The following is a 27877-nucleotide window of genomic DNA, read 5'->3' as shown; positions in this document are numbered from 1 at the left end:
TTAGACAAATCAAATGAGTGCCCTTATTGACCATGTTTAAATAATAAGCAATAGCATAAACAGGAGGGAACTGACAGAGATATAAATGTATGTTATGTTATTGCTTACCGTATCTTAAACTAAACAATCAGAGGAGCTTCCCGAACTCCGCGTTCCCACCCGAAGGTTGTGTTATGGGTTTGGGGAGTCTGATAAGGAAGTGATAATAAACCAGACGGAAGGAATATGTCAACTTGTCCTCAGTTACACTTCTCCTTTGTTGTTGTGTGTGTGTGTGATTAAGCTTTCAATAAAAGGCTGGACCAAAGGGGTGCTCGATGGAATGTCTTGGAGGTCGTCGTGCTCGTAGCACGTGCGTCTGAGCTTCCCCTTTGGCCAAAGCTTTCAAAGATACTACGTTGTCTGTGATTCATTGCTCACCTCCTTGACCGTGAATATTTTACATGATATAGAGAGGAAAAAACCTATCACACACGCACACACACACACACCAACACACGCACACACACATCAACACACGCACCAACACACGCACACACACACACCAACACACGCACACACACACACCAACACACGCACACACACACACACAAACACACGCACACACCCACACACCAACACACGCACACACACACACACGCTGCCTGGCTCTGTATGGAAAGAGAACGTTTGGTGAATGCATGGATATATATATATATATATATTCGCTCTTTAATAAAGTGTATACAAGTGTGTCTGCTATATGTAGATTCCAGGGAAGTTGGGTTAATTGGGTCTGAAAAAGAGGGGTGTGTGTCTCTCTCTTCTATGACGGCTTATTTACATAGCAAAGCTGTAATTACCCTAACGAAGCCCCTATCACACACACACACACACACACACACACCTACACACACGAGCGATTCCCCAACAGGTTTTGAGCTCATCATGCTGAACCTGTACTTTCCTCCCTCTGACGCCTCCTCCATTCACTCGCTCATCTCCTAATTGAAAGGAGCCAATCAGCCGCTCTGGTTCCTCTATTAGGCTCATTGAGAGGATGTGGGCCGCGTTCCAACACTTAGACATCGCTTCTTTCCTTCTTCCTTCTCCTCCGTATTCTTTAGGTATGAAAAAAACAAAACGGCCTTTTCTCCTTTCTGTGAGTTCATGATTTTAATAAATGTTTCTTTTGTTTCTCATTAATTGTAAATTGAAATGTTCTATTCTTAGTTTCCTGTGAGCCGCCGTGTGTTATAAAGAATCACACGGGGTGATGTCAGAGGTCAAGAGGTCACAACCTTTTAGAGCGATAGAGAGACACAATGTTACGTTTGATGTGAATTTTCTCTGATTGTCAAATCAAATCATCGTAACTCAGAAATCAGGAATCTGCATATCCAGTGACACGAAGAAGACAACAACAACAACAACAACATCCTACAAACAGGGTGTAGAAAACATCTCTTTAAATAAATGTATAACCTCGATAAACAAGGTACAAGAAAATATTCCTACATTTCCCAGAATTCCTTTCTCCAGCTTCAACTCATCCTCACACTTTTATTTTGGTGAGATGAACCTTTAACATCTTACGGTCCAAGTCTCTGGTACCCGGGCCTCCTCCTCCTCCTCCTCCCTTCCTCCTCCTCCTCCTTTAACCAGCACCTCGACCCAGTGCTCCCTTTACCTCTCTCTCTCTCTCTCTCTCTCTCTCTCTCTCTCTCTCTCTCTGCACTTCCTATTCCAACAGGAATTTAATCTTTCAAGCCATCATTGTTTTTCTTCTCCCCTTTTTTTTTTACTGCTGCTGGAAGACCACATACTGCCTCTGTGTGCTCCCTCCTCCCCTCTCTCTCTCTCTCTCTCTCTCTCCCTCCTCTCTCTCTCTCTATTTGTCTAACTCTCTCTCTCTGCCTGTCTCTCTTCCTCTGCTCCCCCCCCCCACCCCCCACCCCCACATCTGAAGCCTCGTAGATGTCTCCGTGCCTCAGATTCAGATGGCAGTGTGATAGTTGTAGACCTACACGGGACACGTGCATGCAATTACACATGCGCGCGCAGACCGGCATTGGCGCGCACGCACACACCTGCACGCGTGTGTGGGGACGGACGCGCGCTGCGCGGTGTCTTGTGTACACGCTCCAGTCTCTCTCCCCCCTCTCTCTCTATCCCTCTCTCTCTCTCTCCTCCCTCTCTCTCTCTGTCTCCCTCTGTCCCTCTCTCTCTCTCTATTTCTACCCCCCCCCCCCTCTCTCTGTACCCCCCCCCCTCTCTCTTCCTCTCTCTCTCAGGCAGCAGGACATATTAATGAGAATGGAGACTTCTTCTGCCTGATAAAAAAATGAAGAAAAGAGAGAGTGTGCCAAGAGAAAAGAGTAGAGTGTGTGTAAGGTGTTTGTGTGTGTGTGTGTGTGTGTGTGTGTGGGGGGTCAGAGTAAAGAGGTCACTCTGAGCTTATGAAACATTTTTTCTAACCCGGACTATTTCTGCAGGCCAGACACAGACACACACACACACACACACACACACACTGCAGTGTCTGACAAAGTAACATACCTCTCACTGTATTCATCTGAAGGCCCTCGTCCTCATCAATGACCCTTTACCTCCATTCACATGGACTCTTATTGTGAAATGAAATTGATACGATGACATCATCATCATCATCTTCATCAGTTCACTGATGGTTCTCTGACTCTGCGTTGAGTTCATCAACCACGATGTGAACGACTTGAAGGTTTAAATTAAATAAAGGTTCTGGAACAGATGTTGTGAATTATGTGGCTGCTGGTAACCATCCCTCCATCCATCCCTCCATCCATCCATCCATCCCTCCATCCCTCCCTCCATCCCTCCCTCCCTCCATCCATCCATCCATCCCTCCATCCATCCCTCCATCCATCCATCCCTCCATCCCTCCCTCCATCCCTCCATCCCTCCATCCATCCCTCCATCCATCCCTCCCTCCATCCATCCCTCCATCCATCCCTCCATCCATCCATCCATCCGTCCCTCCCTCCATCCATCCCTCCATTCCATCCATCCATCCCTCTCTCCAGCCCTCCATCCATCCCTCCATCCATCCATCGCTCCATCCATCCCTCCCTCCATCCCTCCATCCATCCATCGCTCCATCCATCCCTCCATCCATCCATCCCTCCCTCCATCCATCCCTCCATCCATCCATCCATCCGTCCCTCCCTCCATCCATCCCTCCATTCCATCCATCCATCCCTCTCTCCATCCCTCCCTCCATCCCTCCATCCATCCATCGCTCCATCCATCCCTCCCTCCATCCATCCATCGCTCCATCCATCCCTCCCTCCATCCATCCATCCCTCCATCCAGAGCTTCATCCCTCTCTCCCTCCATCCATCCATCCCTCCCTCCCTCCATCCCTCCCTCTCTCTCTCCCTCCATCCATCCCTCCCTCCATCCATCCCTCCCTCCCTCCATCCATCCCTCCCTCCATCCATCCATCCTTCGATCCATCCATCCATCTTTCCATCAATCTTTCCATCCATCTATCCTTCGATCCATCCATCCATCCATCCATCTGTCCATCTACTTGTGAAAATTAACATTCTTCTCCTCCTCTTTCTCCTCCTTCTCCTCCTCTTTCATAGTGTGAGGAGCTCTCAACATGAAACCTTCTCTCTGTACATGAGACCTGGGAACGGGGACGGGACCACTTGTCAGGACTGGATGTCAGATTGGATCCAGATTGAGTCTTTGAACAGTTTACTAGACCTCCTCTTTTTTTCTTTCTCTTTTATTGTGTTATTATTATCAAAGACACACACACACACACACACATGTGCGGTGATGTAATTGGGCTGCACACATGTTGTCCCCTTTGAACTAGCAGAGTCACGTCAGACGCTGTGGTTCCGTCACCTTTTGGGATGGAGAACCTTCTCAGGCGGTTCTCGAGCGGTTCTGGTCTTGTGTATCTTAGAGGATTCATGTTCTGGTGTTTTATATTGTTCACATGACTACAGAATATCTATTTACCCCAAAACACAAAGTTACGACTTTAGAAGAGCGTTGTTTCCAACGTGTGCTACCTGTCAAGCATATATACATATATATAAATATATATGTATTTATGTTTATTTATTTATATATATAAATAAATACATATCTTATATTATATATAAATAAATATACATATAATTATATATGAACATATAATATATATATATATAAAATAAATACAAATAATACATTACATTACATTACATGTCAGTTAGCAGACGCTTTTATCCAAAGCGACTTACAATAAGTGCATTCAACCAGGAGTACAAACTAAGAACAACAAGAACACAGAAAGTAACATTTCCTCAACATAGTCAAACAACAAAAGTACCATAATAAGAGCTATTTAAGTGCCACTGAAGTACTAATCTGTGTTTTAATCCAGATAGTCGGAAAAGTTGTGCTTTTAGCTTCCAGCGGAAGATGTAGAGACTTTCTGCCGTCCTGATGTCAGTGAGGAGCTCGTTCCACCACTGAGGAGCAGGACAGCAAACAGTCTGGATGTAGAGCGGTTAGCTCGAAGTGCAGGAGTCACAAGACGATTAGCTGTTGCCGAGCGGAGCGAACGTGCCGGGGTGTACGGTGTGACCATATCCCGGATGTAGACGGGGCCCGATCCGTCTAGAGCACGGTACGCCAGAACCAGTGTTTTGAAGCGGATGCGGGCAGCCACCAGTAACCAGTGGAGAGAGCGGAGGAGCGGAGTGGTGTGGGTGAATTTCGGGAGGCTGAAGACCAGTCGAGCTGCTGCATTCTGGATGAGCTGCAGAGGTCGGATGGCCTTAGCGGGTAGACCAGCCAGGAGGGAGTTGGCGTGAAATGACCAGAGCCTGGACCAGAACCTGTGCCGCCTTCTGAGTAAGAAGAGGCCGTATTCTCCTGATGTTGTGCAGCATGTACCTACAGGAACGCGTCGTCGCAGTGATGTTGGCCGTCAGGGAGAGTCGACTGTCTAGTGTCACCCCGAGGTTCCTGGCAGTCGGAGGCCAACACAGAGCTGTTGAAGGTGGTAGTCAGGTCATGGGTGGGGGAGCCTTTCCCTGGAAGGAATAGTAGCTCGGTCTTGTCAGGGTTGATCTTCAGGTGGTGAGCAGACATCCACTGAGAGATGTCGGTCAGGGGCACATAGCCAGGGACTGCCACCGGAGGAGAGCTGCTGAGCAGAACACCAGCAGGGCGGCTCCTCGGGGGCAGAACCAGGAGGGTCCGGAGGGCACGGGGGGTGCACAGCAGGGGGGGGAGGGAGAGCAACCAGGGACTGCAGGGTCCCAGAGGGGGGAGGAGAGGGAGCAGGCAGGGACGGGGGGCGCCCAGCAGGTTGTGGAAGAGGAGGGGGGCATTGGTCCAGTCCAGCAAGGTGAGGAGGGAGAGAGAGAGACGGTCGCAGGCCAGCAGGGTGAGGGCGAGGAGAGAGGAGGGAAGGGCTGGTGTGGTTCAGCAAGGTGAGGAGGAAAGGAGAGAAAGGGGCGGGGCTGGTGCAGTCCAGCTGGTTGAGGAAGAGGAAGAAAAGGTGGAGTCAGAGGAGGAGAGGGGGGCAGGTACCAGGGAGGTGGTGCTGTCAGACAGTGAGGTAGATGGAGGGGGAGGAGAGCCTCAGAGTCCCCCGGCGAAAGAGGAAGTGTAGGGAGGACGGAGAAGGGGACGGAGGTCGAGGAGGGGCGGAGCCAGAGTCCAGCTCGGAGGAGGACTCCACCCCTCTTCCACACTACAGTGTGGAGGAGTTGAAAGACTTCCTCCGAAAGACAAAGCAGATGTGGCATGTCCAGGTGGAAGACTACTTCTGCCAGGACAAGTTCTTCCTCTCCGCCACCTTCCTCACGATGAGGGACGAGAGAGGAGCTTCACTCCGCTGGAGGTCTACAGGCTGAAGAAGATCCTGTGTGACCTCAGGAAGGTGCTGCAGGTGGAGGACGAGGAGAAGAGGGCGAGAGGCGAGGGCGACTGAGGGCAGGAACACCTCCTGGCCTCAGGGAGCAGCTTCGTTTTCATTATTAAAGAACTTGAGCATCATGAACAATTGTCTTTTTCAGGATTGGCGCTGCAGTTAGATTGATTTGTGTTGATTGTTATTTGTTTTTTTGTGGTGCAAAGATAGATAGATAGATATATACTTTATTAATCCCCAAGGGGAAATTTGTCGAGCCAGTACCAGCAACACACAAGAATAAAAAAAAAAAAAAAAATATATATATATATATAAGAAGGGTTAGGGTGATCTGGCAAGAGGTGATCTGTTGTAGAGCCTCATAGCCGTCGGCAGGAATGTTCTCCTGTATCTGTCCTTGTGGCAGCGGAGCGTGAGGAGACGTCTGGAGAAAGTCCTCCTCTGTCCCTGTAGGAGGTGGTGGAGAGGGTGGTCCGGGTTGTCCAATATGGACACCAGTTTCTTCAACGTCCTCCTCTCCACCACCTGTTCCAGGTGCTCCAGCTGGCAGCCGATGATGGAGCCAGCCTTCCTAACCAGTTTGTTAAGACGGCTGGTGTCACTGCCCGATGCTGCTCCCCAGCAGACAATGGCAAAGTGCAGCACACTAGCCACAACAGACTGGTAGAATAACTCCAGTATCTTGCTGCACACGTTGAAGGATCAAGCTTTCTCAGGAAAAAGAGTCGACTCATCCCCTTCTTGTACACAGCGTTGATGTTGGCCTTCCAGTTCAGTCGGCTGTCGATGGAGACGCCCAGGTACTTGTACCTCCACCATGTCCACGTCCACTCCCAGGACACTCAGAGGTGTAGGAGCTGTCGCTTCCTCCTGAAGTCCACCACCATCTCTCTGGTCTTGGCCACGCTCAGCCGCAGGTGGTTCTCATCGCCCACTTTACAAAGTCACTCACCACTGCCCTGTACTCCTCCTCCCGTCCATCCCTAATACACCCGACCACTGCAGAATCATCAGAGTACTTCTGCAGATGGCATGACTCCGTGTTGTACTGGAAGTCACTGGTGTACAGGGTGAAGAGGAAGGGAGACAGAACAGTTCCCTGTGGGGCTCCAACATCACTGACCACCGTTCCAGACAGCACACGCCCCATTCTGACAAACTGTGGTCTGCCTGTGAGGTAGTCAGTGATCCAGGAGATGGTGGACGCGTCCACACCGGCCACCCGCAGCTTCTCACTCAGCAGCAGTGGCTGGATGGTGTTAAATGCACTGGAGAAGTCAAAGAAAGTGACTCTCACAGAGACACCGGTTCCATCCAGGTGCGACTGAGCTCGAGGCAGCAGGTAGATGATGGCGTCGCCCACTCCCACATGAGGCTGGTAAGCAAATTGCAGAGGGTCCAACGACGATTTCACCTGCGGCCGGAGGTGGGCCAAGACCAGCCTCTCCAGCACCTTCATCACATGGGAGGTGAGGGCGACCGGTCGGTAGTCGTTGAGGCCAGATGGTGTTGACTTCTTTGGGACAGGGACAAGGCACGACGTCTTCCACAGCACCGGAACTTCCCCCAGCCTCAGGCTGAGGTTGAAGAGGCGCTGCAGGACACCAGACAGCTGGGTGGCGCAGGTCTTTAGGACCCTGGGGCTGATGCCATCAGGACCTTCAGCTCTGCGCTGGTGTAGTTTCTCCAGCTGTCTTCTCACCTGAAATAAAGGTTTTCAAAAAGCAAAAAAAAATCTCTCTCTCTCTCATTCTCAGCCATTCACTCTATCCTCCCTGTCCATCCTCTGCTCTCTCTCACTCTCCTTCTCTTTCCCTGCTTGTCCACACTCTCACACACACACACACACACACACACACACACACACACACACACACACACACACACACACACACACACACACACACACACACACTCACACACACACACACACCTCTTCCATCCCTGTGCTCTCTGCCCATACTTACTCTCTTCACCCCCCTCCTTATTCTCATTCCCTCCCTTCCCCCTCCACCTTCCTTACCCCCCTCCCCCAAACCTCCATCCTTCTGAAACAGACACACACACACGCACACACACTGGTGCTTTACCTCCCCTAGGAGTTGTTCTTAACTCGCTGACTGAGGCACACTCTGTGTGTGCGTGTGTGTGTGTCTGTGTTTGTGAGGGTATTTGTGTGCATATGTGTGTGTGTGTGCGTGCACATGCGGGTTAATGCGGACCGTGCATGTTTTTGTGTGTCTGTGCTGCTGACTCCACACATGTTCCCCATTAGAGGCTGGCGGGAGGAGACACACACACACACACACACACACACACACACACACACACACACACACACACACATACAGACACACACACATACACACACATACAGACACACACACACACACACACATATTTATCTGCGTACTCATATACATATGGACATACACTCATAGACACACACTGATGTACACAAAGACACAGCCACACACACACACACACACACACACACATGTGAGTCTGTGGGGCCTGCCCCCCCCCCTCTCCTCCTGCACCAGTTCTTGTTGTACATTGTATTGTATTATGCAGACCGGTTCCCAGACTGTCAGAGGACCCTTAAACCTACTCCTAGCGCCGTGGGCCTGGGGGGGAAGGGGGGGGAGGGGGTGATGTCATCACCGTGTAAACCATCATTCCTAGGCAACCACAAGTGTCCTAGGAAACCAGATGTGCCGCTGAGCAGGAGAGTTTGAGAGGCTGAAGAGGCGACGCCGTCCTGAGGAGACGAAGACGAGCTGAACCGAGCAGAATCGAACCGGACCGAGCAGAACCGAACCGAGCAGAACAAAACCGAACAGAATCGAACACGTGAAGCGTTCTCCGGTCGAGGAATAAATCGTTCGTGAAAGACGACAAAGTAAAAATATGATGCTAAATTCTGTGAAATCAAAGACGAAGGGCGGCCATGTTGGTGTCAATGATTAGGGTGGAGGGATGAAGGGATGGAGGGATGGAGGGATGGAGGGATGCATATATATATATATGTATATATATTTATATATATATATAAATATAGATGTAGCTCAGTGGGGTAAGAGGGCCATCCTGCAACCCCAAGGTTGTGGGTTCGATCCCCGCTCTCCCCATTAGTTGCAAGTCGAAGTGTCCTTGAGCAAGGCACTGAACCCCCAGTTGCTTCCCGGGCGCTTCACCGCAGCCCACTGCTCCTTAATAACTAAGGATGGGTTAAATACAGAGAACTAATTTCCCCTTGTGGATTAATAAAAGTGTATATATATGTATATATATATGTATACTGTACATGTGTGCAACAGTAGCAGCAAAAACAAAGGCAGCATGAGGGATAATCATCCTAAGTCCTCATCTAAACTTCACCAGTGTGTCCGCGGCCTGCTGGCTGAGCTGCAGGTTTAATCCACTTAAAAGCAGAAGACCTGGCTGCTGCTCCAAGGGGCTTGACCGGCGCCGCGGCCACGGGAACACACACACAACACACACAACACACACATTCAAGTCACACAACACAAGGTAAGTGCATGAATGGATGCATGCCAAATGCACAGTTCGTTCTAAAAAGGGCGCTGTATGAGATGTTATTGATCATGAAATTTATAATAAGCGGGTTTGGTTGCCAAGTCTTTTTTGGGGGATTTATCACCTTCATCAAAGGCCCAGAATGGAAACTCTATAATTTAAAGCTCTATAGGAGGCTGATGGATTGCACGACCCAACGTGGACCTGGATATATCAACTGTAATTCCACCATTGTTCAACTCTTCCACTTTCTACTGTAGGTCTGCAGTGTGTGTGTGTGTGTGTGTGGACGGGACATCTAACCTCTCAATCTTTAATATCACAATCATTTAAAAACTTTGTTCACATTTAACGTGTTAAAAATGGGTTTTTTATTTTTATTTAAATGTTTTATTTTGTGCCACTGGACACAACAATCATACTTTTTATTGTTTTATTCCTCTTCGTGCATCAACGTTTTTCGTTATCAATTTTAAAAAATGTACTAATTCCTTATTCCTGCGGCGGGAGGGCGAGCCGCTGACTTGGAACAGCTGCTTCATGACCCAAAAAACTGTCAGTCTTTCCCTGGAATAAATTGTGGAACGTACCATCTGTGGGTACAGAGCGGGGGGGGGGGGAGTATTCTGAAAGGGGGCAGCTAGAACAACGAAAGCGGCCGCCGCGGGTAAAAACCGCGTGCGTTTTGGCGGTCTCGCGCGTCACGCCCACGGGTAGTGTACTAGACGTGCACGCTCGAAACGCGAGCGTGGACATGGACACGCGTGGAGGACTGACGTCACCCCCGCGTGTCCGCGCCGTGTTTCCGGACGACCCATAGTAGAATCAATTCAGAGAGAGGGGGAGCTTGAAACCGTCGCGCTCGCGCTTTTTTTTATTTTTTCTCTCCTCCGGAGTCCGAGAGAAACACCGAGGAAGAGAAACACACGGAGCAGCGCGCGCTACACTCCGGGGCAACAACAGCAGCCTCTGCATATCATTACGGTGATATGGAACTGTGTGCACTATTATGGGATGGGGGGGGGGGCTGTATGTGATGGAGTGAACATGAAAAGTGTAAAGGTCACAGGTCACTTCTGTCCACTAATATCCCCCCATGTTGTTTTCTTTATGTTGTTTTACTGTTGGCCACTGCGCATGCGCGTCACGCCTCTTGTATGTTATGAATGCAGATGTTTTAACCTTCATTCAGGCAAAAAAATGACTTTTTGCCATAAAATAACCTATATTCAAATAGAACTAATTTTAGGGGATCTATCATATAAAAACACATATAACATATATTATAAATATAAATGGATCCGGATCAATAGTCTAAAGTCGTTGTCACGTGACCTGTTTGTCCAGCTGCTTCTGGAACTTACACAACGAGTCGCCTCCATGTTGCATCCCGTCACCGACCGGCTCCACTGCATCAGCGTGGACGTGCCTTGCTCAAGGGCATCTGTTGACAGGGAGGGGCCAGCCATGCACACACACACACACACACACACACACACTCACGTAACAGTTAATCCAGGGCAGCGGCAGCAGCTCTGAGGGTGAAAAAAAACAACAACAAAACAACAACTTTTGAGCAAGGCATCGGTGGCGAGCAGTACGCAGTGTTGGGAGTCAAACTACCGCACGTGAGTGATACGCTTACCGCAAACAATAAAAAGGTGCACGACACGTGTTCCGGCATCGTTTGACCTTTTGACCTCCGTCGTCACGAAGCAACGACTTGAGATCTGACGTACGCTTCCACGCCGTCACGTGACCACAATGAATCACACGCATCCTCATTTGAATGTGTGGCGTCCTCCACGCCACTGCCCCCCCCCCTCCCCCGCCCGCCAAAGTCACCTTCACGGGGCGTGGCTCCGTGGCGTGGAGCATCCTTCAGAACGCAACGGATTAGCTTCGCAGGCAAAGGGATGTTGATGAGGTCATCGCTTCCCAAGGTCACACCTACACAGCCTCAGCTATAGCCCCCCCCCCCCCCTCAGACCCTATAGAGGCTCAGCCTCCCGCCTGCTTGCAGATCTGAATGAGGCAGAATAAGAATATGAACTGTAAGCGTAATTTCTCGTGTTCCTGAGCTCCTGGAGACACTTTTTAATCCCCACGTGCACTTTTCACATACACACTGTTACGCAACGACTGACGGTCGGACATGTTTGATGATGACATCAGTAGAGTTCAGAAAGACCACTTCTTCTCCTCCGACTCCTTCTCCACCTCTGACTCCTTCTCCTCGTCCTCTGCCACACAAGAAAATGAGAGCATTGAGGCGCCTCCGTTTCCACAGCCTGAGAATAAGAGACAGACAGCTTTACACACACACAAAATGTGTTTGCGTACGAACTTGTGTGTGTGTGACGTCATGCGTCCTCCATCAAGAGCTCTCTGCCTCCACGGGGCCTCGAACACACAACCACAGCAGCTCCTCCTCCTCTCCTCCAACAGGTTGCTCTGTCAACAGTGAATACCCACAATGCACTTGCATGTCAGAGTAAAAAAATAAAAAGGGAGATGGAAACGAACACGTGACCAACAAAACACACGGTGCACACGGTTGTTGTTTGTCTCTTGTCCCCTGTAAAGTGTCTTTGTGTCTCAAAGATCCCAACACGCTGCAGGTGATCCACGGAGAGACAAGGAAAGTCTGCAGTGGATGAGTGTTGTGTAGCACCTTGTCGTATCATTATTTTAATAATCATTTCATATGGTAACACATCATTGTTCTAATGCTGTGATTTTATGTTTTAAAGATGGAAGTTCCTTGAGGCCTTTTGCATTAAAAAAATGTAAAAAGCGTTTCAGGTTGCAGTTGTTTTTTTGGTACCCATTCCGCCATCTAGTGGCAGCGCGGTGCATGTGCACGTCAATTAAAACGTCCATAACAAAGACACGTTGGATGGTGTCGTGTGCAGAGGTTGAATGAACATGGCTCAAACGTCAGTCACTTTATTCGTCCCAAAAGAAAATACGGTGAACACACAAAGAAATGCCACGAAATAAAAAGGAAAAACATACATAATATATATGTCTCTGTAGCACCGTGTAGGTTGTGAGGTCTCTGTTATGTCCCAGATCTTTTTCTCATGAATGAGGTGGAGATGTTCTTCCATCTGCAGTCCTCCATGGGGGGGGGGGGGGGCGTCCACGTGAGCGAAGGTGCGTGACGAGTTTTTTTCATATTGGAATGTTTTTTACCTCAACCCTTTGAAAAGCAGCACCACTTCAACATTTACTCAACCGATCCTCCTCCTCCTCTTCCCCCTGTGACTCCCTCCTCCTCTTCCTCCTGTGACTCCCTCCTGCTCCTGTGACTCCCTCCTCGTCCTCTTCCTGCTCCTCCTCATGTGACTCCCTCCTCGTCCTCCTCCTGCTCCTGCAGGCTCCCGGGGCAGGGCTCCATGGTGACGGCCACCCCCATCCCACTGCGCCCCACCGGCATGTCGGTGACCGCCGTCCACTCGTTGCTCTCGGGGCAGAAACTCTCCACGCTGGACAGGAAGCCGAGCTGGTTGAAGCCTCCTGGAGGACATGAGACATGAGACATGAGGGAGACATGGTGGAGACATGGGTTCATTACATAGTTTTAGTTTAAAAGGCTTACTTTTTTATTAATCAGAATTATGTAATTACTTTATTTATTTTTGGGTTCTTCAGCATCAGGAAACATACCAGAGACATTAAAGTGTTTTTTTAATTTTTATTGATTGATTAAATATTAAAATTAATTTATTTGTCTTTAACATTGTTTTATTTAAAAGGGCAATTAATTTTGTAATATGAATATAACTTAAAACATGAAACTGTCCATGTATTAATTTTATTTAAATTAATTGCACACAAAACATCATAATACTTTTTTTTAAAGTACTAAAATACACAAAGTTAATAAAACAGATAAAATATTGAAAGAAATAAAAAAATATTACCATAAAATAATAAAAAAAGAAATCTGTATTTATTATATATATATATATATATATATAATAAAATAAAAAAATAAAAATTACATTAAAAAGCTGAGGGATCAAAACGAAATAAATAATTCTGAAAAACAGATACAAAAATTTAAATAAATAAATAAGATAAAGTATTACTATAAAATAAATACAACATAAATACATATATATAACAAAAATGTAAATAAAAATAAAAAAATACATTAAAAAGCTGAGTGAGCATAACGAAATAAATAATTACAATATATAAAAATGTTACTATAAAAGAAAAAATTTAAATCTGTATACACACACAAATATATATATATGTGTATAAAACAAAAAAACATATAAATAAAAACAAATACATAAACATCTGAGTGACTTACCGAAGACAAAGATGCGCCCCTGGTGGACAGCGACCCCGTGTGCACTGCGGCAGTACTGCATGGAGGCCCTGGGCTCCCATTGGTTCCTGGGGATGCTGTAGCGCTCCACGGAGCACATCTGGCTCCGCCCATCATAGCCGCCGATGGCGTACAGGTGAGAGTTCACACACACCAGGCCTGTGAAGACGAGGTCAATAACGCTCGATGGATAGGCTTAGCTTAGCTTAGTCGGTTAGCTTAGCTTAGTCAGTTAGCTTCGTCGGTTAGCTTCGCTTAGTCGGTTAGCTTAGCTTTGTCGGTTAGTTTAGCTTAGTCGGTTAGTTTAGCTTAGTCGGTTAGCTTAGCTTAGTCAGTTAGCTTATCTTAGTCAGTTAGCTTAGCTTAGTCAGTTAGCTTAGCTTGAAAACTGAACTGTAAGTTTTTTACAAATAAGCTTAAAACTATGATTCAGTCAGGAGACGTTAGCTTAGCATAAAGACTGGAGCACAGACACACACACACGCTCACGCACACCCAGACACACACACAGAGACACACACACACACTCACCCAGTCCACTGCGAATGGTGCTCATGGGCGGCAGCTGCTGCCAGCTGTTGGTGTCTGGTTGGTACTTCTCGGCGGTGTTCCAGCGGTTCTGCCCGTCGTAGCCGCCGACCACGTACAGAACGCCGCCGCACGCTGCCACGCCGGCGCCCAGACGGGCCACCGACATCGGGCACACGAAGGACCAGCGGTTAGACTCCGGGTCCCACCTGCAGACAGGTGAGAAGTTTATATATAGATATATATATATATACATATATAAATAAATATATATATCAATATATATATAAATAAATGTATATTTATACATAAATAAATATAAAATAAATATATATATACAAATTGAAATAAATAAATATATAAAGATTTTCTTTGGACAGAGCCAGCCAAGCTGTTTGGTTCTTGCTCGTTAAGCAAAGCTAAACTAAAGAATCATCATTTTGGCCTGACGGGACTTTCTCTTTTTGCTTGTTATTAATTGATTGAAGCTGATTTATTGTACCAGTGATGTCACTGCTGTCCGTAGAGATGGAAAGCTTCCCGACCACACGCCGACATTCCTGACCTGTGAGTCTCGACATGTTTGGAAGGAGCTCGTTTAGTAATTAGGCCAAGAGGAAAAGCTCTTACGAAACCCCAGTGGTTAGCTAGCTACCTTGATATCGTGAATATCAACTATCAATAGCCAGAATACATGGTGCTAAAGAAAGAACCATCTTATCCTGGTCCACGGCTTTAAGCAACATTCAACAATATATATAATGTAATATAATTGTAACATAATATAATACATTCCCTTTTATAATAGCTGGAGATGTATTAGGGGGGTGGGTGTCGCCAACAGTGGGAGGGGGTACATTTACATTATGTATGTGTGTGTGTATGTACTGGGGTATGCAAGTTTGTGCATATATATGTCAATATGTATGCAGGTTTTTGCATGTATACCCGTATTTATATATATTCATTTTTATTATTATTTTTTTTTTACTTGTTATTTTTATGTTTTTGTCTACCATTGTGTACGTACAATGTGTAAATATTTTTTTTTGCATGTGCATATCTCGAAAACCAGTAAGAGATTTGATCACAAAAAAAGAGGAAAAGCTCCATGCTCATAAATCAAATGGATGGTGTCACACGGGGGGGGGGGGGGGGCTCACTTCTCCACCGTGTTGTGGTGGGTGGAGCCCTGCGATCCCCCGACGGCGTAGATGCAGCCGTCCACCACGCCCACCCCGACCCGGTTCCTGGGCAGGCCCAGCGAGGCCTGCTGGCTCCACTGGTTGGTCATGGGGTTGTAGCAGCACAGCGCGGCCGATTCGGCGTTGTTCTGCAGCGACAGGTTACGACCTCCCACCTGGGAGAAGGGAAGGGATTCCTCGTGTCATATTATATATATACACGATAAGTCACACTGTATTTCATCGTGGCGTTCCCCCTCACGGTGTAGAGGAGCCCAAACAGCGCGCAGGCGCCCAGGCCGCTACACGCCGAGCCCATGTCAGCCAGCTTCAGCCAGGCGTTCCTCCGGGGGTCGTACGCCTCCATGGAGTCCAGAGAGTACTGCTGGTACCTGAACACAGCACGTGTACGTGTGTCACTGTGTGTTTAAGATTATTTAAAAACAGGAATATATACAGTACAAAAGAGCAGTGGCTTAATATGTATATGCATGTGTGTGTGTTTTTTAAATGAATGTCTTCATGGTGGTTTCATCTCAAAATGTAGCTTGTGGTGATTTAACATTAATCCCATGTAGTGATAATATATATACAAATAAATAATTATAAATGTATATATATATTTATATAGAAATAGATATATTTAAATATATAAAATATAATATATATGTATTTATATCAATGTAAATATATATATATATATCGAGAATTTAAATGACTTGGATTTGGGCCTTATGGCCACTAGGTGGCAGACAAAGACCCATTCTGGATCCATGTTTTGCATCTTTGAGCCGTCGTGGTATATGTGGGATGTGAGGAAGAGCTTAAATATTAACGAATGTGAGCGCACACTAAATCAGTTCCTCTTCCTCATGATCAGAATCAGGACAGCAGGTCCATAAACACAGATCCTCGTGGCGTCTCATGGACATCAGTACCCGCCGGCCACGTAGATAAGCTGCGTCCCTCGGTTGGGCGCAGGAGGCAGCTTCCTCAGCGTCATGTCCTGGAAGATCTTAGACAGGAAGTCCTTACAGGAGTTGGCCTGGAGATTTTAAAAAAAAAAGAGTTATAAGGAGCATTAAAAAAATGTATTCTCTAATAGAATCGACGTGTGGCGTGTGGCGAGCGGCGTGGCGTGTGAGGCGCGTGGCGTGGAGCGTCCACCTTGCTGAGGATGGGGCAGGACAGCAGCTGGTTCTTCAGGAACTTCGGCGGCAGGGCGTAGATGTGGACGGCGTTCAGCAGGGCGTGCAGGTACTGGGCCCGGCCCTCCATGTCCCAGCGGACCCAGTCCGTACAGGCCTGGTACACCTGAAGGGGGGGGGGGGGAGAGAGTTCAGTCACCATGGGTGGGACCAGACAGAAACACACAAGCAAAACATCTGGCCATGCACAATAATAACAAAATAAAAACTCCTAACTGTGAAAAAAAAACCTTTTTGGAGAATACAAAATGAAAAAATTACAGAAAAATAAACACACAGAGCAGATGGAGGCCGTCGCTTATTCATCAATATTCACCCAAAACAATGAAAATTAATAAACATAGAAACAGTGTTTAGCTCCACCCACCTCCGACTCACACAGCACCTTCAGGCTGTCCTGGCTGATGAGCTCCAGCAGCTGGCAGTGAGAGAGGCTGAAGAACTCATCTTCCTTGATCACCTGAGACTCACCAGAGGATCAATATAGAGGTGAGTGAGTGAGTGAGTGAGTGTGTGTGTGTGTGTGTGTGTGTGTGTGTGTGTGTGTGTGTGAGTGTGTCCCTCACCTCCTTGAAGTGTGTGTTAATGTACTCTCGGCACCTCTGGTGTAGTTCCCAGCAGCCGACCTCCTCGGCGAAGCGGGCGATGCCGATGACGTTGGCGGGCTCCAGGTGCTTGATGAGGAAGTCGCAGCACGCCTTAGCCACGTCCTCCATCTGATACCTGGAGGAGAGAGAGAGAGAGAGAGAGTCAATGCGGGTGGTGTCCATCCTGAAACAGAGAGGGTGAGAAGTCCAGCCGGTGTTCACCTCATGGCGGCCAGGAGGAGGTGCAGCACGCACTGCTCCCCCACCGTGATGTGGGCGGTGTAGGCAAAGTCGATGAGCCTCCCCACCACCAGGGGGCAGACGCCGCGCAGCGTGACCTCCGAGGCGCGGCACTCCTTGAAGCCTCTGGTGAACATGGCCCTGAAGTACGGGCTGCAGGACGCCAGCACCACCCGGTGCACCTGGAGGACAACACAAGGTGAGGTCCGGCATGGGGGGCCTAAGTTAAGGTCAGTGGCCCTAAGTTAAGGTCAGTGGCCCTAAGTTAAGTGGTCCTAAGTTAAAGTCAGTGGTCCTACGTTAAGGTCAGTGGTCTTACGTTAAGGTCAGTGGTCCTACGTTAAGTGGTCCTAAGTTAACGTCAGTGGCCCTAAGTTAAGTGGTCCTAAGTTAAGGTCAGTGGCCCCAAGTTAAGTGGTCCTAAGTTAAGGTCAGTGGCCCTAAGTTAAGTGGTCCTAAGTTAAGGTCAGTGGCCCTAAGTTAAGGTCAGTGGCTCTAAGTTAAGTGGTCCTAAGTTAAGGTCAGTGGTCCTAAGTTAAGGTCAGTGGCCCTAAGTTAAGTGGTCCTAAGTTAAGGTCAGTGGCCCTAAGTTAAGTGGTCCTAAGTTAAGGTCAGTGGCCCTAAGTTAAGGTCAGTGGTCCTACGTTAAGGTCAGTGGCCCTAAGTTAAGGTCAGTGGCCCTAAGTTAAGTGGTCCTAAGTTAAGGTCAGTGGTCCTACGTTAAGGTCAGTGATCCTAAGTTAAGGTCAGTGGCCCTAAGTTAAGTGATCCTAAGTTAAGGTCAGTGGCCCTAAGTTAAGTGATCCTAAGTTAAGGTCAGTGGCCCTAAGTTAACGTCAGTGGTCCTAAGTTAAGGTGAGTGGTCCTAAGTTAAGTGATCCTAAGTTAAGGTCAGTGGTCCTAAGTTAAGGTCAGTGGCCCTAAGTTAAGTGATCCTAAGTTAAGGTCAGTGGCCCTAAGTTAACGTCAGTGTTCCTAAGTTAAGGTGAGTGGTCCTAAGTTAAGTGATCCTAAGTTAAGGTCAGTGGTCCTACGTTAAGGTCAGTGATCCTAAGTTAAGGTCAGTGGTCCTAAGTTAAGGTCAGTGGCCCTAAGTTAAGTGATCCTAAGTTAAGGTCAGTGGCCCCAAGTTAAGGTCAGTGGTTCTAAGTTAAGGTCAGTGGCCCTAAGCTAAGGTCCGTCACAGGGGCCTTAAGCCTGATCAGTGGTCCTAAGTTAAGGTCAGTGGCCCTAAGTTACGGTCCGCCATGGGGGCCCAAAGCTTGGTAAGTGGTCCTAAGTTAAGGTCCGCCATGGGGGCCCAAAGCTTGGTAAGTGGTCCTTAGTTAAGGTCCGCCATGGGGGCCCAAAGCTTGGTAAGTGGTCCTAAGTTAAGGTCCGCCATGGGGGCCCAAAGCTTGGTAAGTGGTCCTAAGTTAAGGTCCGCCATGGGGGCCTTAAGCTTGGTAAGTGCTCCTAAGTTAAGTTCTGCCATGGGGGCCCAAAGCTTGGTAAGTGCTCCTAAGTTAAGGTCCGCCATGGGGACCCAAAGCTTGGTAAGTGCTCCTAAATTAAGGTCCGCCATGGGGGCCCTAAGCTTGGTAAGTGCTCCTAAGTTAAGGTCCGCCATGGGGGCCCAAAGCTTGGTAAGTGGTCCTAAGTTAAGGTCCGCCATGGGGGCCCAAAGCTTGGTAAGTGCTCCTAAGTTAAGGTCCGCCATGGGGGCCCAAAGCTTGGTAAGTGCTCCTAAGTTAAGGTCCGCCATGGGGGCCCAAAGCTTGGTAAGTGGTCCTAAGTTAAGGTCCGCCATGGGGGCCCAAAGCTTGGTAAGTGGCCCTCAGATCCTCCACATCTTTGGGGCTCGTAGACGCAGTAGTTCTTTTATCTGACTCCGCCTCCCGGATTTTTACAACTTGATGATTTAAAGACGTCAAAGAGTTCGTTGTGGGAAGTCGATGTGAAGTCGTGTTTGTTCTGGAGGCTGCAACACAAACGCTTTCTGTGAATTTGTAATATTGGCTTTAAAACTCGACGCTTTTTCCTTGTGTCAATACTTTGCGAAAGCAATATTTAACCCAACGGCATAGTTACACAACTCCAAGTGGCTCCGTATAGGTTTGAATGGGTCTCGGTCTCTATTGGGAAGATACACTGGTGACCAGTGGCGGTGCGTCCATAGAGGGCGCCGTCCCTCTTAAAATGTTGAAGAAAAAAATATAATATATACTGTCAAAAAACATTATATACCAAATCATTTAAATAGCAAATATACCGTGTTGACGCGCTAAATGTGTGTGGGAGACCGTCAGCCTGTCAACAACCACATAAGTTAAATGTGACATAAATAATATATCGCCACTCATCTTCACAGAGAGAAGCCCCTCCCCAATTTTGGGGCGCCGGCCCAACGTGTGTGCGCGGCAGCGAGCAAACATTTCACGGTCGTTGCGGCAAGGACGGCTTCTCATTGGCGGATGAAATGTGAATCTTGGGGCGCAAAAATGTGCGCCATGGCCAATGACATCGTTTCTTATTTCACGTGACTGGACTATTCGGCCAATCAGAGACCGGTATCGTTCCCTCAGCCAGAGAGCTCCACGGAGCTACGCGAGCAGGTAGCTAACGGAGCTGTTAGCTGGAGGCTCAGTGAGTAATGCGCTGTTTAGTTTCCCCTGTCTGTTGTTCCAAAGTCCTGGGACTGAAACTCTCTGGACTACAACGGGGGGAGGGATCTAAAGAGCTGCAGACAAGTGTAAAGCACAAATCTTGCTAACAGCATGAAGCTAACCCTGTTTGCAGAGCAGCAGAAGGAGACCGAACTGGCATCCAAAACACAATGAAGAAGTTCTGAAAAACAGACACATTCCCTCAAGAATAATGGAAACAGGCTGGTTACAGACATGATTGACTTTAACCAGAGAGTTATGGAGAAGTTTGCCAACTTTAAAGAGAGGAGGCTACTTTTCTTTACAGTAGTAGGTCTACTCTGTCAAACACCCAATGTAACATGTGATCTCTTTCTGACTCTATTCTGCTCTGAACCTCTTTCATGTGAGGGTGAAACTCTTTTATTTTGCAAACCTCTGAAACCCAACCCAATGTTCCTTAAAGCTGCTCTGAACCTCTCATGCCCAAAGTTACAGTGTGTTGATAGTTGTTATTGGACAGTGTTGAGCACAGTGTGTTCTTGAAATAAAGCTTCGTTTTTTACAATATTCTACTCAAAACCTCTTTTCTTCTCATTGTTGAGTGCTATTTAAACCGCGTCGCCCAAAAAAAAAATTTCACCAGCCGCCACTGCTGGTGGCCATGAACGGTTTGGATCGTGGAACGGTCCAAAACCGTGGGAAAAAGGGGTTTTATTATCCGGAAGACGGTAAATTCCGTCTACATTTCATGCAAAGGCGTCTATGGAGTCACCACCATTCAACGTCTTCCTGCCTTCACCCGTGTCCTGGACTTTCAGCCTCACCTTGAAGTCCACGGTGCGGTCCTCGTGAGCGACGTGCAGCACCAGGTCACACAGCAACTCCTGGCGCCTGAACTCCTCCATGACCTCCAGGGCTCTGGAGGCGTGCGTCTCCACCGCGTAGTCCAGGTACCCCGAGCCGTGCATCGAGGGAACCACGATGGCCGAGAAATCGGTGACGCGCGTGGGCCGTTTCTTCCTCGAGCAATGCATTCTGGGAGGGGAGTACTTTGGTTTGTTTTTGTTGTAGTTTTTACCCGTTTCGACGTACAGTCTTGTCCACTTGAAGGTTTTCAGTTCTTATCCCATCGGGCTCAGACTTTCAACAGATGAAGATCCCGTAGTCCTGATGAAGGCACCTCGGTTTCTAGCATTTTGTCTCAAATTTAACACAAAAAAGTATTTTCAGCAAGGAGACGTTTCCTAAGAAGATGGGGATTTGAACGGTGCAATGGTACGACCCGTCTCTGATGATCCTGAATCCGGTTGCCACGTAGGACACATTCAGCTCACGCGTTTCTCTGGACGACGACGACTCCAACTCCAGCTGGGAACCGAACCGGCGGGCCGATGGCGAACCACGTATTCCCCCCTCGTCCGAGGATCCGTCCTCCGACATGACGGGGCGGCGGGCTTCGTGAATCTGGATCGGGGCGGGTTCAGACCTCGGTCCAGACCCCGCAGGTCTCAGGGAGTTGTAAGTGATTCATTTTGACGTTTCTGCAATGTGTTGTCCGATGGAGGGGTGGGGGGGGGGGGGGGGGGAAGAGGAAGAGGTCGGCAGCTGTGTGTAATTGCACGATCGGATGTATCCCGAATTTTTTAACCCCGTCGGTTGCTTATCCTGCAAAAAAACACAAAAACAGCTTCAGGTCAGAGACATGAGAGACTCTTTGTGGTTTTAGACACAGCCAATGGAATCAACATCTCACGTGAATGTGACACGTGTGTGTGTGTGTGTGTGTGTCACACACTCAAGGTTTCACTTCCCTGCAGCTGAAATACAAAAGCAGATTATGTTAACTGCTTTAAGCCCAAAGAAATACTCTGTGTTTTTTGTTTGGGAATTACTCTCACATACAATATGGAAATAATTAATGGAATTTATAAGTTATATAAGATACAGTAAGGCTGCTTTTAACTCTTTGAATACACAATGACACCTAATATGCACATTTATTCTGCCAAAACCAGCCGTTTGATGATCTCATCTTTTGCAATATTGGAAGGTAATCGGCCTTAAAGAGATGTCTCCGAGCTTCATCAATAGGCTTGACAATGACCTCCGTCTGATTGCCAGCAGCGTAACAGAAAGGCGGGGGAGGGGACGCTGGAGACACCAGGTATATCACTGGTATATCATGGGTATGTCACGGGTACGGGTATATCATCGGTATGTCACGTGTATATCACGGGGTATATCACATTCTATGTAAAGAAATTAAAAGGAACACTTATATCTAAAGGAACACATTGAATGTAAAGGAATTAAAGGCATGAATGACTTCCTACCAGACTCCCTGAAGCTGCCGCTGACCAACAACTTCCCCGTGTCCCTGAACCTCTATCAGCTCACTTCTAAGAAGCAGACTTCATTCCTGCAGTGAAGAAGTAAGCGTGTAAAACCACTCCCTCGTGTTAGAGTCATCTGACTGGAACCTGTTGGACCGTCCATGTCAACAACAGAACTCCCTCTCAGAGCGATTAGCAGTCTCCGGCGTAACAGGAGAGCGACACACACTCCACAGGTGTTTAAATACCTCTAAACGTGGCTCCTGTGTAAATGTCACGGGCTTGTTCATCTGCTCGACGTGTCAAATGTACACAAAGAAGTTGAGTAACTTCTATCTTTACAATACACACGGATATATTGAAAAATGGGTATAAACAGATGCTTTGAAAAGCTGAACTGGAACCAGACCAGAATATTCAGAATAATTGTTGTTGTTTTTAAGCTAAAAGGGATTTGTGGATAATTTATTGTGATTAAAATCAAATGCAGTTGAAGAACATTTGCAACAAAGGAAAAAAATACAAAAAGCTGTCATACTTTTTTTTTAAACCCAGCAATGCTTTCCTAAAGGGAATTACTTTAGTTGTCACTTTACATGAAGGTGAATGCAAACAGAAGCATCAGAAACTATTCTCAGGCCATGCCACGTCTATATTTTAAAAATTATATACAACTTAAAATACATGAACATCTATTTGTATACGATATGGAGACATTAACCTCTACATGATTTAATGCATAGTGTATTCTTGTTTGTTTAACATTAACAAATGATTAACTTTACTTTGTGGTTATCCAATAGTTCACCACAGGACTGGTACTTCAGACTTACCCTTCAATTAATGTGTAGCAAAATTAGGGAACACTTTAACACTTAAATAAGGGTAAAAATAATTGAAGGCGAACTTGTGATGCAGCACGTCATGCATTAGTACTCGAGTATATAACGTGGACACTTATTATAAAGGGCTGCCGATAAGAATCTAGATCCTTCAGTCATTTTACATGTTTGGGGAAAATGTGCTGAGTCAATGTTTTTGTTGCGTTGTAAAAACCCGTCGACGTCAGGGACCAACAGAACAAAGTCCGGTAAAGTTGGAAAGACATTCAGAGATTCTGACTGTCTGTTGTCATAGCAACAGACAAACACACAGGGACTATTTTCTCTCAGCTACTGAAATGTGATACACAACGTTTGGTGGTGACAACTATGTTGTGCTGACAGGCAGCTCACTGTTTACTTACTATTCATATTGTCGCACGCAACCGTATGTACGCTGTGTACAAGAAGGGGATGAGTCGACTCTTTTTCCTGAGAAAGCTTCGATCCTTCAACGTGTGCAGCAAGATGCTGGAGTTATTCTACCAGTCGGTTGTCGCCAGTGTGCTGCACTTTGCCATTGTCTGCTGGGGGAGCAGCATCGGAGCCGGTGACACCAGCCGTCTCAACAAACTGGTTAGGAAGGCTGGCTCCATCATCGGCTGCCAGCTGGAGCTCCTGGAACAGGTGGTGGAGAGGAGGACGTTGAAGAAACTTGTGTCCATATTGGACAACCCGGACCACCCTCTCCACCACCTCCTACAGGGACAGAGGAGTACTTTCTCCAGACGTCTCCTCACGCTCCGCTGCCACAAGGACAGATACAGGAGAACATTCCTGCCGACGGCTATGAGGCTCTACAACAGATCACCTCTTGCCAGATCGTAGTGCAATCACTGAATACTTACACTATGTTGATCTGCACTTCACACATCTCATTTGTTTGCACTACACACATACACACATTTCATTTCATTTGCTCTGCACTCATACACACACTTTGCTTTTTGCACTCTGTCTATATTTAATATTTTGTGTATTTGATTTGTCAGTGTTGTTGTGTGTTGTGTATGCATGTGTGTTGTATATTTACATATATATTTTGTTTTGTATTTTACTTTTATTTTACTTGTATACTTCTATATCTTTCATCCCTGTTTCTTATATTTTGTGTTTTGTTTTTACTCTTGTGTGTTGCTGCTACTGTCACGACAAATTTCCCCTTGGGGATTAATAAAGTATATATCTATCTATCTATCTATCTATTATAAAAGCAATACGGTGCTGGAGGCAGTGCTGTATCCTCAATAATGTTCAAGGGTTCCTCACAACACCTTGAACATTATAGACGATACAGTCCTGCCTCCAGCACCTTATTGCTTAATTATCACGATGTGATAGTTTGACATGTACTTCTCTACTGCAGTCATTAATCCACAATATCTATATGTCTCCATGAAGGCATCTGGGAATGTGGAAGCCACGAAAAAAGGTTTATAAAAGCATGCATAGCTAAAAAAAATAGTTTTTTAAAATCAACTGATCTGTTAAAAGAAGAAGGCATGCACAGTTTCAATAAAAAAGGCACAAAAATGCACGATCTGCTCTGATCCTGCAGCCCGTCGTCCGCTTTACGGTCATATGATCAAAAGTGTGATATGGAAAGGAGGAGGGGGACAAAGAGAGAGAGAGAGAGAGTTCATTGGAGGAAGATTTAAAAAAAGAAGGGAAGCGAGTGGAGCTCAGTGTTCCATAACGGGCCTTTGTGCCTCTCTCCTGATGGAGGCTTTACGGGGTTAACAGTGCGTAAACACGGCGTGTGCCGAGCTCAGCTATATATACATACATATATATATAATATATATACACACACATATATATATATACACACACACACACACACATATATATATATACACACACATATATATATATATATACACACACACACACACATATATATATATATAAAGAGTCAACACCACAGAGAGCCGACTAGCATGAGCTGTGACTGTATTAAACTCCTGCGGCTCCAGGAGAGTTAACTATTTACAGATGGCGCTCTGCAGCCGGACGCACAGCACCGGCTGTGTGAGGAGGGACGGCTCTCGAACGCGCGGCCTCCCGCTAGTGTTTCGTAATGGTGCTCTTGTGCCTCGTCATCCTGCAGCTTCCTGTGGGGGTCAAAGGTCCTGGGAGGGGGGGTCAAAGGTCACTGATGACGTCGTCGTAGTGCTGTGTGCACACTGAGTAAGGCTTTGAGAACTCCTCCTGACCACAAACGCCCCGCAGCAGGAAGATTCATCTGGTCTCCAGAAAACATATTTGGGAATGTGCTGAGCAGATATGTGTGTTGATGAATTGACGTATAATGCAAAAAGGAGAAGAAGAAGAAAAGTGGTAATATTCTTGTTGCATGTGGGTGGCATTCGATGGTGCCACACATTATTATTATTATTAATACATTACTATGATTCATCTGCCAGATTTCTTTTGATTAATCAATGAATTATGACATCCATAAAATCCTATATATATATATTTACATCACTTGTTTTATTGGTCTAATACCAATATATAAATATATATATATATATATATAAATGATAAAAGAAAAAACACAAATTTTAATTATATATATTTTTATAAATTATAAATATTAAATAAATAGTAGTTATTTTTGGAGCTGTATTTTCAGCCATATATTGCAGCAATATATAATATATATGTATATGTATAGAATAAATAAATATATACAGTAAATATATAAAGTTATATACATATATATGGCTGTAATTACAGATGAAAATATATATTTTTTAAGAATTAATAATACATATTTTTATTTTAGCCCTTTTTTACGATATATATATATATATATTTATACATATATATATATAAATAAAGTATATATCGTAAAAAAGGCTAATATATTTGTTTTTTTTTATCTTCAAGTTGTTTGTTTTAATTTTAAAGATTTAATTGACAATGATAAAAGTAATGAAGGGAAAACAACTGCAAGCTAGAAACGGGAGAAGAATGTTTAAATAAAGAACGAGCGCGTGACCAGAGAAAACAACAACCAGCACATTTTCAATTCTCGCGCCTGCGCAGTGAGGACCAACCGGACCGAACGGTGACGAGGAGACCCGAACCGGATGTCTCGCGCATGCAGCACCGAAACACTGTTTGCTTCGTAATCACACACACACGCACACACACAGACGTGCACGACGACAACAAAAACAACAACAACAACAACAACAACAACAGTGATTTGTTTAGTTATACAAAGGGCGCGTCCACTCAGCCACACGTTGGACTTAAGACCCCCCCGAGGCAGCACTCACCTTTCACGGCAGCCGCGGGGAGTTTCCCCGGTCCCGGTCGCAGCGTCTCCGGTCCCGGTGACGGAAGGTCGGGAGGCCGAAAAGTCGCTGCTGCGGCTGCGGAGCTCTGCGCGCGCGTGTATGTTTTGTGAGGGGGGGGGGGTTAATGCCTCATCATGACTCTGCAGCTTTGCGCCGTAAAGACATGCGCGCGCGTGCACAGCTACTTATATGTGTGCAACAAGTTGCGATCGGCGGCGCGCATTCCTCAAACTGAAACTGAGCGCGGGCCAAGGATCATTCATCATTATATAAGCGTTACGCGGCGAAAACGCCCACACAGGAAATCCACAGTTCCCAGAAGTTTGATTGGTGAATCACAAGAGAAGATATGAAACTTACTCTGGATCTGCCCTCTGCTCTTTAAGGTGTTTTATCTTATTTAACGTCTTAAAGTAACAGAAGACGATACTTTCGTAATATGTACTGATTAAATAATATCACTTCTTCGAATAAGATTAAATAATAACACTTCTTCTAAGAAGATACAATAATAAGACTTCTGGTCAAACTATTTCAAAGGGCCTAGGCAGATGGCCACGCCCTCGCCATATGGCCACGCCCTCTGCAAGTGGCCACGCCCTCGACATATAGCCACGCCCTCGGCAGATGGCCACGCCCTCAACAGGTGGACACCATTCGCCTTTACCCACATTCACTTCTTCCAAAACAAAGACAGATTTGTTCTGCAGTTTCCGTTCATTTCACCACACGAAGAGAAACTGATAGTGTTTTAGAGCGTTTTTTAGAGTGTTTCAGAATGTTTTTAGAGTGTTTTTAGAGTATTTTAGAGTGTTGTTATTGTTCATAGAGTGTTTTAGAGTGTTTTTAGAGTGTTCATATTGTGTTTTAGAGTGTTTAGAGTGTTTTAAGAGTGTTTTAGAGTGTTTCTAGAGGGTTTTCTGAGTGTTTTAGAGTGTTTTAGTACGTTTTAATGGTGTTTTAGAGTGTTTTAATGGTGTTTTTAGTACGTTTTAATGGTGTTTTTATGGGGTGTTTATATGGTGTTTTTAGAGTGTTTTTAGGTTGTTTTAGGATGGTTTTAGCGTCACATTAGCGGCGTGTGGAGGTGACCTTTAAGTTCTTAAGGCGTTATTATTTTAAAGAACATATCACGCCACACCTCGCCAACACTGAGTGGCTGAGAAGATATTATGAGGGAGGGAGAGA

General features: G+C 46.3%; 1 protein-coding gene across 2 annotated transcripts; it reads right to left on the bottom strand.

Moving 5' to 3' along the window:
• Positions 1-12378: 12378 nt before the first annotated feature.
• Positions 12379-26972, bottom strand: keap1a (kelch-like ECH-associated protein 1a). Of its 2 annotated transcripts, none has more exons than XM_056426414.1 (12): positions 26669-26972; positions 20989-21829; positions 17520-17719; positions 17277-17433; positions 17078-17170; positions 16670-16816; positions 16441-16547; positions 15765-15894; positions 15482-15678; positions 14322-14527; positions 13773-13949; positions 12379-12967 (listed from the first exon to the last, which is right to left on the bottom strand). In XM_056426414.1, exons 2-12 carry the CDS (start codon positions 21196-21198, stop codon positions 12789-12791), a joined length of 1803 nt encoding a protein of 600 aa, XP_056282389.1. In that variant the 5' UTR covers positions 21199-21829; positions 26669-26972; the 3' UTR covers positions 12379-12788. The 2 variants fall into 2 exon arrangements, with proteins under 2 accessions (XP_056282389.1, XP_056282390.1); XM_056426415.1 differs by lacking the exon at positions 26669-26972 and adding an exon at positions 23744-23832.
• Between the last annotated feature and the right edge of the window lie 905 nt (positions 26973-27877).

The sequence above is a fragment of the Pseudoliparis swirei genome, chromosome 11 (assembly GCF_029220125.1).
Source record: "Pseudoliparis swirei isolate HS2019 ecotype Mariana Trench chromosome 11, NWPU_hadal_v1, whole genome shotgun sequence".
In the NCBI taxonomy this organism is placed as follows: Eukaryota; Metazoa; Chordata; class Actinopteri; order Perciformes; family Liparidae; genus Pseudoliparis; species Pseudoliparis swirei.
The sequence above is the reverse complement of the archived record's forward strand: the minus strand, read 5'-3'. Positions and strand labels throughout refer to the sequence as shown.

Excerpts from the sequence above, each read along its gene's own strand:
- keap1a (XM_056426414.1), bottom strand. The coding sequence starts at position 21,198 with ATGCATTGCTCGAGGAAGAAACGGCCCACGCGCGTCACCGATTTCTCG. Across the intron at positions 14,528-15,481 it reads CACCACAACACGGTGGAGAA|GTGGGACCCGGAGTCTAACC; the intron begins GTGAGCCCCCCC and ends ACCTGTCTGCAG. Across the intron at positions 12,968-13,772 it reads GGGGCGCATCTTTGTCTTCG|GAGGCTTCAACCAGCTCGGC; the intron begins GTAAGTCACTCA and ends CATGTCCTCCAG.